The following is a 13860-nucleotide window of genomic DNA, read 5'->3' as shown; positions in this document are numbered from 1 at the left end:
TATTAGTGATGAAGTTTTTAAGTTGTGGATTCTGAAATGTTCAAAATGGGTGTCTTCTAGAGAAAAAATAGTGTTTTGATTGCTTCAGAGGCTCAATCTGTAAGAGGGCTTAGGAGAGTCATCAAATTTATTACTTTTTTTTAGTGAATATTTTGGGATGACACTGGTTAATATACTTACGCAGGTTTAAAATGTTTTTTTTTTTAGATTTATTTATTGTTCATTATTATTAGAGAGAGGGGAGAGAGGGAGGGAGAGATAGAGAGAGAGAACAGGGGGAGGAGCAGGAAGCATCAACTCCCATATGTGCCTTGACCAGGCAAGCCCAGGGTTTCGAACCGGCGACCTCAGCATTCCAGGTCAATGCTTTATCCACTGCGCCACCACAGGTCAGGCTAATTATGCAGGTTTTAGATGTCCAATCTACAACACATCTCTATACAGCATGCTGTGTGTTCACCGCCCCCAAATCAAGTCTTTGTCTATCACCATTTATCCCGCCTATACCCTCCTTTCTCATCCCCCCCCCCCCCAAGTCACAACACTGTCATTTGTGTCTGTAAATTTTTCCTAATTTTTGGTCCTTTCGTGCTCCATCCTTCTAACCCCCTCACCCAGCCCCTTTCTCCAGCTGACACCCTGATATCTATGAGTCTGTCTGTTTCTTCTTAGTTCACTTGAGTGGATAAAAAAGCTGTGGCACATCTACACAATGTAATGCTACGCAGCCATATAAAAGAAGGAAATCTTACCTTTTGTGACAGCATGGATGGACCTTGAGAGCTTTAGTCTAAGTGAAATAAGCCAGTCAGAGAAAGACAAATTTTTTACTTTTTAATAAACTTCTGTATAATATCTAAAATTATCAGGTGCCACAGGATTCTTTGTATATCTCTTATTTGTAGCTATATAGGCTAGTCAATAAACCAGAGATGTAGGTTCTAGGTTACTTCAAGGATTATGCCTGGAAAGTTAGAGGTCATTATGGTGAAGTAGGTTGTATTTGTGTTAGAAGACTTTCCTTAATTGCTTGGATAAAAATACATGGTCATTACTATAGATGATTAAAATATCAACCAATCAGAATCTAACTTACATATAAACTGAGGGTTTGTGAAAAATACTTGCAAATACATAACTTTAAGAAAAAATGACTTTTGATAAGGCTATCGATTAATAATCTCCTGTTCAAAATGTTCTCATTCTCACAGAATTAAGTCCTTATACCTCTTAGCTATCATTTGTTTATTTAAATTCTTTTGCAAATTTTGTTTGGTAACTCCCTACAAGATTGTCCAGAGCTTTCATTTCCTCAATTAATGGTCAAAAAGTTCACCCAGATCAAATATATCTGTGTGTGTATATGTTACATATATATAATAATAAAATATATGTATATATTATATATGTACTATACACACATATACATATATATTATATATATTTATAATTTTTATAAAACCCTTTAACAAATTAATCTGCTTTTGCCATGAATTTTATCTATTAGTATACAGAAGCTACAAAGAAAAATAACCCCAAATATTTACTCTTCAGTTCACTGTTCATATCCCGTGAATGCGAGCCTCAGATATTTTATTTTTCATCTACACTGGCAGACATACAATGATTATCTCACATGGATAATTCTATCTCCTATATTTGTAGTAAAGCACTAAATATAAATTAGTTTACCTATGAACATGAGTTTTAAAAATTGAATATAATATAACAGGCATTTTTATCTGTCATTCTGGTAGGAAAGAAATAAATATGGACAGAATGAAACTTGTTTTATGCCATCTACTAAGGGGTCATTATTGTGGTATGTTTATTCTAGAAAAAATAAGCAACCATCTTTTTTGGGTATATATGATTTTCAAGGGATCATGAGGGTAATTTGTGTAAAACTTGAAAATAAACAACTTACATTTCCTTTTTATTATGAGGACAGACAGAAATTAAGTAGGGCAGTTTTAGAAATGGCGTAGTGTTTTGGTAAGCCATAAGCTAATATATTTTTTAAAATAAAAATAAAACCTTATATCCGAGGAACAATTATTTTTCTGCTTTGCTTCTTATTTCAAGAGACATATTTTGAGATTTTGTAAAACACCATCAGGAAAGAATATATATAATATTTTATTCCAAAATTTATGCAACAGTTTCTCCCGTCACAGTATTCCTCTTTAATTAGAAATATGTTATCACATACTGAAAAATCATCACTATTAACTGACTATATTGTTATAACATCACCAGTTAGCTTTTATGGTCTGTAATACTGTAATATGTTAGCAAAGTGTAAATTTTGGAAGTCATTTCAGTTTGCTGGAGGCATTTAATTATATCATATACACTGTACATATTTACTGGCTAAGTTTCAATTTTTTATTTGTTTATAATTTATACCCTCCCTGCTTCCAAAAATGATTTGAGGCAGCTTATTTTAATTATAACTATATTGGCTTTCCCAGAGATGTTCCAGATTTTCTTCCTCACTCAACAGAGCAGCATACATAACTGCAAATGGAAGTTGCTTTGTTCTTATTCTCATGGTTCGTTTCAAATTATGTGTTTTGCAGAGGTTAATATTATGTGGGCTGCACACCAAACACACCACAGCTCTGAAGACTATAACTTATCCACAGCACTGAGACAGTCTGCCTTCCAAATATATACTTCCTGGGTAAGTTGAATGAAATTGAATAAATGTGATAATATAATTCATTTTTAAAAGTCTCAGCTGTTTCTATTTCCTATGAGTAAACTAATAAGGTGTTTTTGCTAAAATCCTTCTTTCTCCTCTGGAAGGACAGACACAACAATGAAGCATGTGGAGCTTTCTAATGATAGTCTTTGATTTGACTGAAAAAATTCACCCTGAGGTATATAGCATGGTGTGAAAGTGGCTATTCTTTATTCACCGTCAGTGAACGGAATTGATGGATAGACAATGTATCCTAATCCAGATATATGCAAACCAAGATTTTATTGGACACTTTTAAAAGTAGTTTAGAAAAAAAAATCAGTTCCCATTTCTGAATGCCCATGGAAAATCTACTTCAACCCTTTGCCTTTTATCTATGTTTTAGAGCTATTTGAGTGATGGTCAACAAAACGTTTGGCTCTGCAATATTTTTACACAAGGAAATGACATGACTAAGGTAGCCCCGAGCCTAAATTTCTTCAGATACAATGGGCAAAGCTGATCTACCCCAACAGCCCTCATCCTGCATTGACCCTCTTTAGCTCCTAGGCATCCACAATACTGCTGCTAAAATGCATGTTGAGCTAGAAAGTCAGAGCTGCCCATGCGTAAGTGTATCAACGACTAAGCGATTTAATGTTATGATGATCTAACACTTGTAAGGCTCGAGGTGCAAGATGTTTCTTTTACATATCATTTATTTAGTGCCCTTTATGTGCCAGACAATCTTTTGAGATCTCATTATGTTTTGACTCATTTGATATTCACGATAACTTTAAGATATGAATACCACTATCACTCCCATTTTTAAGTGATGGGATTGAGTCCATAGTTTGGTCACAAGACTAGTCAAGAGAAGAGTAGAATTTGAACTCATTCATTTAACCTGGCTGCATGTTCCCAGACCTTAACCTGTACACTACATTCTTCCCTAGGCTCCTCTATATTTTATCTTGTACAAAATAGGATGAATATCAGACCGATTAAAATAATAATCTGAAAAATCTGTATTCTCTCCTGATTTGTATATTTCTTCTTACGTGAGGACAACTCAAGCCTCTAAGAGCCGCATTTGGGGAAGGAAGCATCCCCGAAAGGATACAGCTGTATTTCTAGTCACTCCAGGGAAGTCAGTACAGGTAGTGAATTAATCATCTGAGTGATTATCAAAGGAAACTTTTTATCAGAGCATTATAGATTCCAGAACTGAAAGAAACCTTGGAGAAAATATATTTAAATCATCCATTTTGAAAGCTACAGAGGAATCTCCAGGGAGCCCCCTGCATCATGCAGTATTGAACTTCACTGTTTGGAACTGCGTTCAGACATCTCACTCCCAGTTTCTGGTCATCTTTATCCTGGTCTCACTTGTGTCATCACCCCCTATTAATCAGTGCATCTAAAGTTACAGATTCGTGAACATCTAGGTGAGATGCAGATTCACAGCTATTTATTGCAGGAATAAATTTCCTTTGCAACCTCCTATCCCGTCACCAAGGACACAGAAGTATGTTCGTTAAGGAAGTGAGGATTGGGAATGTATCACAAGCTGCTATATTTGGGGGGAGGAGCAGAGAGGGTGTGGATTTGAAGGACTAGCCGTGTGCGACATGATCGGTCAGGATTGTCAATCAGCCTGTGTTCTTTTCTAGCATTTGTAGGTCTGTCTCAAGATAGCGTAAGTGGTTTAAGTGTTTGTGACAGTTAATAATAGTCTGTCGTAGGTCTTTCTAAACATTGAAGTCAAAGAGTAGTCATCAGTTCTCTTTATTTATTTGTCTCTTTTGTACAATTCTTTTCATCAACACCACTATGTACAAGGCTTATAATTGGTTAGTAACTGAGGAGACAATGTGTTTTAGAACAAATGAAAAATGCATCCTGCCATTGAAGATAAAATTGAAATGAAAAGCAAAATTAAGCTCCAAGGCCTTTTTTTTTTTTATAGTACTGTGATATAATCAGGGGGCAGACCAGTTATTTAAAGAAGTGAAATGTAAGAATTAAACTTTTAAGAATTCCTAACCATATTTATTTTGCATTTTTATCCAGTTTTAAACTTAGATTTAATATTACTCATCTAAAAAGAGCGCAATTTTAAGTGAATTTCATTTTATTGTTTTTGTATGCTTCTTCAATCTATTATTACACATCTTAATTAATATAATGCCTTAAACATGATCGTCCCTCCACTTTGCAAATAATAAAATATGTCTAGACCCATGGATATTGTGTAATATATAACAGTGCAGGGATTAACATTTTGTTTTTTCTGCCAACTTTATAATAAAATACCTGAATGCTGCATTTGTATATTGAAAACATAGCTACAGAAGTGCTTGAAAAATAAAAGAATGGGATATGTCAAAGGAATAGAGGAGCCAACTTGAAAGAGCTCCCAATGGCTAAAATGTGGAACAATTTGAACAAAATGTATAACGTACTGTGGAGTTATAAACCAAAGTATAAAATAAATATCTTTGAAATTGATTCATACCGCTATAGGTAAATGATTAAATAAATAAGTGGGGACAAATAATGGGAGAGAAATTCCCTTAAAGAATTAGAGCTAATATATGTAGATACTGTCCCTTTCTAGGAAATGGACTTTACCTCTGAGTTTTTTTTTTATTTATTCATTTTAGAGAGGAGAGAGAAAGGGACAGAGAGAGGGAGAGAGAGAGGAGAGAGAGACAGAGAGAGAAAGGGGGGGGAGGAGCTAGAAGCATCAACTCCCATATGTGCCTTGACCAGGCAAGCCCAGGGTTTTGAACCGGCGACCTCAGCATTTCCAGGTCGACGCTTTATCCACTGCGCCACCACAGGTCAGGCTACCTCTGACTTTTGAGTGTGGCCTGTGCTCAGTAAGTCCTTTAGTAAGAAAGAGCATGGAAAAGGGACAGGGACAGGGGGTGGGGCAGGGTGGGAGAGGAACTTCACAATGGAGGCACGTGGCAAACATAATCTCAGATCGAGGTTAACATCCTCAGAAATGCCTTGTTGGTGTTATCTACCCTTTGATAAACTGTAATAAGGTGTCCTCCTGATAGCGTATTACCATTTGATAACATAAAATGAGAATGGCTTTCACCCCTGTGGTCTTTATCACTGAAACCCTCACTGCAGTCTAACTAAAAAAGAAACATGTGTCAACCCCCTATTGAGGGACATGCTACAAAATACCTAACCGGTACTCCTCAAAAGTGTTAAGGTCATAAAACACAAGGATCAGCTGGGAAACTGTCACCGATTGGAAGAGGCTATGAGATGATGAAGACTATATGTCATGCTGTACCCTGGATGTAATCCTGAAACAGAAAAAGAATGTTAGAAAAAACAACTAGTGAAATCTGATTTAAGGTGTGGAGTGTCGTGTGTCATGGCATTTAGTGAATGGTAAGGTGTGGATGTTGGTTTCTTAGTCTATATATATATCTCAGCACCTGGATACTTCCTTGTACCTGCTCTTACCTCTGCCTGGAAAACTAGTCCCCTTTACCTCTGATTGTTATGTCCTTCAAAATTCAAATCATTCCTCTCTTACAGATGCCTGCCTAACTTAGCTCAGGTTCTTTTGTCTGTTGCATAAAATATATACTTGCATATCTCAAAGATAGTGTTTATTACTTTGTACCATTGCCTTTCATGCGAGTCTGTAAATTTTAAAAAAAGGAAGCTATTTTTCACTGCCCTATACCTTATATATATATATAAAATGACTGATATAATCAGTGTTTCATAAACGCACAGTACATAAATACATTAAATAAAAGGTGTATAGTTGTCAAATACTAATTTGTCAAAGGAAATATTTTGCTAAGTTACCTAGGTAAGACCAATGTGAAACTGATAAGGACACAATGTATAAAACATTTAAATCTGTTTTCATTTAAATATGTTTTATTTAATAGATTCTGCAAAAATTAGATCATTGTTGAGTTATTTACCTGTTAGAATAAATGTATTTAGAACAAATTTGTCTTATGTGAAGCTATTGAATATGAAATAGTAAGTTATCTACATTCAATGAGCTAAGTATTTCTTTAAAGCATAGGGTATTAATAATAAGTGTATTAGTCTGATTTTTAAATCAATAATTTCTAAAGTTCTGTAGTTATCTCAATATCATTAAATTAGTTTTGTTTTCTAGGTTGGAATTATAATGACCATAGTAAAATATGTTTATAGCATGTTAACAATCTAAAAGAGGTAAATTTTAATCACAATCAAAGAAATGTACAATAGTTATAACATCAATTAATGAAAACCTTTATTAAAACCTTTGTTATTGTAAATTAGAGAATATATAAATATATAATTTTTATATATATTTTATATATATATTTGTATTTTGCTGAAGTTGGAAACGGGGAGGCAGCCAGACTGACTCCCGCATGCGCCCGACCAGGATCCACCTGGCATGCCCACCAGGGGGCGATGCTCCGCCCATCTGGGGCGCCGTTCTGTTGCAACCAGAGCCATTCTAGCGCCTGAGGCAGAGGCCAGAGCCATCCTCAGTGTGCGGGCCAACTTTGCTCCAGTGGAGCCCTGGCTGCGGGAGGGGAAGAGAGAGACAGAGAGGAAGGAGAGGGGGAGGGGTGGAGAAGCAGATGGGTGCCTCTCCTATGTGCCCTGGCTGGGAATTGAACCCAGGACTCCTGCATGCCAGTCCGACGCTCTACCACTGAGTCAACCGGACAGGGCCTAAAATGATATTTTTGAGACTAATTTAAAAATATACTAATTACATTTAGAAACACAAGGTAGCAATTCATTAAGGATAAAGAAGTCTGGATTGCAGCTATAACTTTTCCACTCTGAATCAATTGTTTCAATTCCAGTGATTTGTACATAAAATAGGACAATTAATATTTGCTCTGCTTTGTCATGTTATTTTTAAGATCACCTTAAATAATAAATGTGGAAATTCTTTGAATTATATCAAGTATGACTTGCATGTATAATATTGATTTTTAGATTGCATATAAGATTTCACAGGAACCTTTAGTGAAACATCAGATCTTATTATTACATCATACTCCCTGCCAAACTTTATAAGCAAAGACTGTTTTTCAATATGTGGGAGTTGGAGTTATATAAAGACAAATGTGAACAAATAAAGACACAAGAAACTAACAACTTTGATATCATGCAGTCAAATGCACTGGGGATAAAATTCTCATCATTCTTATGTCACAGAAGGAAGGCATACCTTGAGCCCCCCTTGAAGTAAAGAAACAAAACTTTTCTCAGGACCTTGCCTCAGAACCATACGCCTTCGCCTCCCTCAACCACCATTCAGACAGCTCACAGGACAAAGTTTATGTCCACATATTATACAAATGAAGCCCTCTGCCAATCTGTGTCTTGACCAGTTTCAAACCCTTGATTCTAGCATGTGATAGGAAGATAGAATTATTCTGTAGTTTACTAAAATTTTTGAAATTAGGTAAAAATTATTCTCTGATTTTTTTTATGTTTTTCTTTACTGAAACCCTTTAGTCATTTGTAGTCCTTATAATGAAGAATAAGTAATATACATCTTGATGAAATATTCAGTCCTCTAACTTGTTCTTATTCTTATTTTGAGAAGTGCATCCAGTCATTTTTTTCCCCATATACAGTCCTGACTGGTGGAGCTAGTCATAGTGGCAGAGGTTGGGGACATTAGGAAAAGACATGAGCTTCTGTTCTTTAAGGGGACTGCTTTCCTTGGGGGATTCAAGAGAGCCAACAGCCTTGTAATATAAGCTATTGAGATTTTAAAGAGATAAATCTGCTCTGATTACCCGGGGAAGCATCTCCCCCCAAAATGATGCTTGTCCCCAATTTGTAAGAAGAATAACATTTTGCCATGAACAGAGTTGCAAATGAAACATTCTGTAGGGGGAGAATGTCTTTGGAAACATAAAATAATGAAAAAAATATGATAAATTTAGGGAATGGCCAAAAAAAAAAAAAAAAAAGTATGGTATGTGTATTTGTTTCCTGGGACTGCTCATAACGAAATACCAAAAACTGGATGACAAGTCAAATTTATTGTTTTACAGTTGCAGAGGCTGGAAATCTGAGATTAAGGTTTCAACAGAGTTGGTTCCTTCCAAGCACTGTGAGGGAGAATTAGTTCCATCCTTCTCCCCTAGCTTGAGGCTTGCTGGCAATTTGTGGTGTTCTTTGGCTTGTAGATTCATCACCCCAATCTCCGCTTTCAGCTTCACGTGGCTTTCTTCTTGTGTGCATGTCTGTCTCTGTGTCCAGATTCCTCCTTTTTATGTAGAAACCAGTCATTGGATTAGAGCTCACCTTAATTACTTCATTTTAACTCAGTTACCTGCATAAAGATCCTATTTCCAAATAAGGTTACCTTCTGAGGTACTGAGGGGTCTAGGCCATCATACTTCTTTTAGAAAGACTCAGTTAAATGCATAACAGTAGGAGTATAGCTAGAATATAGGATGAATGAGAGGATGAAATGGGGAAAAGAGAAAATAGATATACTCCAAAAAATGGAGATAGAAATATGGGCCTAGATACTTAAAGGTAAGTACTTTCTGACTAGAAACAAAAAGCTCTTATTCCAGAAATATGATACATTCGAAGATGTATATGTATTTTAAGGGAAGCGATCAGTACCATCTATCTGCAACCAGAGGATTTGGTGTGTGTCACTACTACACATAGACTTAAGGAATATGAGACAGTGTACTTGCTTCTTCAATCTTTAGTTTCTCAATTCTGAGGAAAAAAAGTTTCTCTAGTAGTACTTAAAAAATGAAGAGTATAGAAGTACAGATATTAATAAAGTTAAATTACTTAAATAAAACATGAACCTCAGAGTTCAGAAGATTTTTTTTTCATTTCTGTTGATTATTCACATCACCCACTTTGCATAGGAGCTTATTCATGAACAGCTGTCCTCTCCCTCAGCCCCTGCTTTTTCTCCTACTTTGCCATGCTTCCTGCATGATTTCCTCCTTCATTCAACCTAAGGGGCTTACTTTCAATGACTCTGGATGGCACAGTCCTCTGCCTTCTGTTACATCTGCCCGGAACTCTCCAAACTGTGCTGGAATCCGGTCACCCACCTACTTCACTCCCACACCCTGTTTGGTGAGTGCCATGAGTGTCCTCCAGCACCAGCTGGGCAGTTCAGGGCCCCTCAGTTCACAGCTTCCAGACACAGTTGAGTTGTCAGTGCAGCTCACCAAACTGATGAGAGCTATAGACTGCTTCTTCAGAAAATGGCACATGGCCTCACACACTCAAGGCCATGCTTTCCGGTAGTGATCAAGGGTGTTCACGGATTTCTTGAGGTCTGTGTATGAGTGCCACAATCCAAAGCAATCTCTGGCTACATTCTTCTTATCTTCATTCCCTCCTCACACACACAGGTCTAGGTTATTCCTTTCCTCTATGGTCCTATTATCTATGACTTCTATTAAAAGATAATGAAATAATCTACAGTAGACAGTGAAACTTAGGCTAAAGAGCCTTGGAGTGAGAATGACATGGGTGGATACATGGCAGAGAAGGATATTTTTGCTAAATAGTATAATGTCCTCTTGCCTGGGTACTGAGAGTTGAAGTTTGAGGAAGAAGAAATTTCTTCAGTCAAATTAGTACTATTTGAGGCTCTCTGATGGAAGGGGCATTTAAATTGTGTGTTGTTGTTTTTTTAACTATAGAGGATTTGGCAATGCAAACATTGGAAGTAGAGAAGATAACTGATCATCTCAGAGCTGGATGACATTTACTAAGCTGCTCTGAACTTTGGAAATTAGATCCTTGATTGTATCATTAGATTATAGTGCTATTCATAATGAGACATTAAATTTCAAGTGATTCATGTGACTTACTCTCTAACCCAGGGGTCAGGAACCTATGGCTCACGAGCCAGATGTGGCTCTTTTGATGGCTGCATCTGGTTCACAGACAAATCTTTAATAAAAAAAATAATGTTAAAAATATAAAACATTCTCATGTATTACAATCAATTCATTTCCTACCGCTCATGTTCATGGTTGCAAGTGGCTGGAGCCAATCACAGCTGTCCTCCAGGACAACACAAATTTTATTGGATAGTGTGTAATGTACATGGGTCATTGTATGGCTCTCATGGAATTACATTTTAAAATATGTGGCGTTCATGGCTCTCTCAGCCAAAAAGGGTCCTGACCCCTGCTCTAACCTATTTCTTTATTTTGTATTGGAAATGTGATTTTTTAAAAATTCAGGCTGAGTTTGTTTTTCTAATTGTCAGTTCACCATTATATGTAATGATTTGTAAGATTTGAGATATTGCTTCATCAAATGTATGTTTAGGAAATCTAATTCTGTGGGAAACTCATTAATAAAGTATTTTATGGGTTAATAGGCTCGTGGTTGACAATAGTATGGTATAGGCTCTGAGAAGAAACTTTGCCTGTTTAACTAACCACTTGACAACTTATTTGACCATAGAACCACCTTTTCCATAAATATTATTACTACCTCCAAGGACTATTTCTCCACAATTTAGGGAATTATAATGAACTATGAATATTCATCTGGTACACACCCTCTTTCCAAATTGAACTATTTATTATTAATCATTTTAGTTTTACATTTTTATTCACATCTCAAAGTTTTCAAAATACTCCTTAACTCAAAGTATTTACACCAGAGGTCACATAAGTATTTTATTAACCTGTTGTAAGAGAACTATTTTAATATATTACAGAAAATCATATTGCTGATCACAGATCTTTTTGAACAAAAAAGGTAGCTAGATTTCAAATGATTGTTTTCCTTCACAATTCACTTGTGAGAATTGAAGCCCAGGGAAGTTTCAGAACTTTGTGAATATCTTTGAGAGTGGAACCAGAGCTTAAAAGTAGATATCTTAAATAAAAGCCTGATATTCTTTGGTTGCTCACTAATCTAATTCATTGCTTAATAATAGATTTATAAATAAGGAAACTGATCCTGTTTGTTATGACAATTAAGACTGTTCATAACTTAAGGTCAGAAACAACTAGATGAGTTTATGTAAATGTCAATTTCAAATACTTAATCATTACCAAACATTGTTGAAATAATATTTGACCTAATTGAAAACAAAACCCTTAAAATAATCTTAAAATAAAATTGTAATATTCCGAAGAAATACTTTTAAATATTTTGAATTTTAGAAATATTAACTCTACAAAATATGAACTATAAGTTGGAAGTCATATTCTTTTTATTCCTATTTGGTTGATTAGTTTTTTATTTAATAAGATGTTTTCTTACAACATGAAACCACTCTTGAGGATCAAAGCCATAAAGAGAACACAGCAGATTGTGCTTATTAGCTGATTCTAACCAGTTCTGTGGTTTAAGCATAAGTTGTTTTTTATAAGGCAGAGTCATTTCCGTCTATTAAGAAATATTAAACTTTAAAATTTGTTTCAACTGTGGCACTATATCATAACCCCTTCTTTGCTAAATTAAGAAAAATTAGGAGATATTGTGCCTTCAATCAACCACATAAAAACAAATTTGAAGAGACCATTTATTTTATCTTCTCCTTATATGAAATCACTTTTTAGATTACAATTTTGTTTTATTATTAAAAATGCCAGGTTATATGTAATACAAGAGTTTGGGAGTTCTCAAGGTGTAAAGACACCTGAACCTACAATTTTGTTACTTAAAGAAAATGAGTATGTGTGTATATATAGAAAACCTCTTTAAGTCTAAGAAACACATCCAGCCTTTTCAAGATTAAGGGAATAACATACCACGTATGGTATTTTAACTAGACAACATTAAGTGCAAAATAGAAGTCCACTGGACTTAGCTCTAATATGCTTGCAACTTGATCACCATGCGGGAATATTGATGTTGCTAAGTCAAATGTGAAAATAAAATATAAGGAGTAAGGTGAACTTGGGAAAGAATAAGACATGTTTGCTGATGTGTAGACTCCGATGTTGAATCATTAGCAATAGTAGATGTTACGTTGAGAAATCACGTGTGCAAATGTAACATTTTTTAATTTTCCAGATATTCTACTCTCCGCTGGCGCTCTTTATCCCACCGTCAGTGTACGCTGTGCATCTTCAGTTCAATCTCCTCTACCAGTTTTGGATCCACACAGAGGTAAATCCTTTGGGGATTTTTTTTTTTTTAAGTTTTATACCTAAATAGCCTGAAGCAATGTCCTGGAACTCCACTAGCAGCTGATTTATTGTGTAAGAAAATCTTTGTCTGCATTCTTTAAGGAGAAACATCTGTTCATTTTTATTCCTTTTTACTGAATATATATTGCAAAGTTTACAAGAAGCAATGAGGCCAGTTGGTCTCAATTAAATAAAACCATTTTTTGAACTATTAAGTACCAAAACATTTTAATACTTTAATACAATATCTTCCTGTATTACAGTTTATTAAACATTGTTTGACAAAAGATGTTGAAATTTATTTTCATATAAAGATATAAATTTATATAAATATGTAATTTTTGTATGTTTATATAAATATTATATAATATTTGTATATAAATACTGTTTATAATTTATTTTATATTATAATTTATTGTATATTGATAGTTAACTATGTATATAAATATATAATATTTATGTATAAGTGCTAAATTTTAAAAAATTTCTTGACAAAATTATAATGCCTAAAGAAATTATAAAAATAGTTTTGATTGGAAATCCTGCTTTAATTTTAGAATTTAAATTTTCTTTAAAAAAGTGTTCAATATATTGTTAGGGTTTTTCTTTTTTTACTTTTTACCAGAAAAGTGAACAAATATAATGTTTTTGGTCTTCTGTAGTATCTCAAATTGTCAGACGTGAATGTTTGCAGAAAGATCATTAAGCAACTGATTGGTTTATGAACTATTGTACTGATCTGGTTGTTAAGCAACAAAAATTCACAGACCCCCAAAAATTCTTACTTATACACATGAGAGCCCTTTCAAGCATTTGGTATTTATTGGAAGCCTTTTGAAGTTCTATAGGAAGCACGTTGACAGGTGTTGCAACTGGTTGAACAATACCGCAAATCACAGCTGCATTAAATGCCAAAGCTTGATGCAACAAAGAGCATTATTTCATTAATCTGTAGTATTTCATGCTACTGCTTTACTTGGAATAAAGAGACTGTTACCATGACTTTGGGCA

At 34.8% G+C, this 13860-nt stretch overlaps 1 protein-coding gene across 1 annotated transcript in view; it reads left to right on the top strand.

Moving 5' to 3' along the window:
- AGMO (alkylglycerol monooxygenase) overlaps positions 1-13860 on the top strand; it is a 319390-nt gene that overhangs the window by 112447 nt on the left and 193083 nt on the right. The window contains exons 4-5 of the mRNA XM_066239850.1: positions 2583-2686; positions 12734-12829. Coding sequence (XP_066095947.1) covers positions 2583-2686; positions 12734-12829 — 200 coding nt within the window. The remainder of the gene's footprint in view (positions 1-2582; positions 2687-12733; positions 12830-13860) is intronic.

The sequence above is a fragment of the Saccopteryx bilineata genome, chromosome 7, assembly GCF_036850765.1.
Source record: "Saccopteryx bilineata isolate mSacBil1 chromosome 7, mSacBil1_pri_phased_curated, whole genome shotgun sequence".
Classification (NCBI taxonomy): Eukaryota; Metazoa; Chordata; class Mammalia; order Chiroptera; family Emballonuridae; genus Saccopteryx; species Saccopteryx bilineata.
This window is presented reverse-complemented; position numbering and strand designations above follow the sequence as displayed.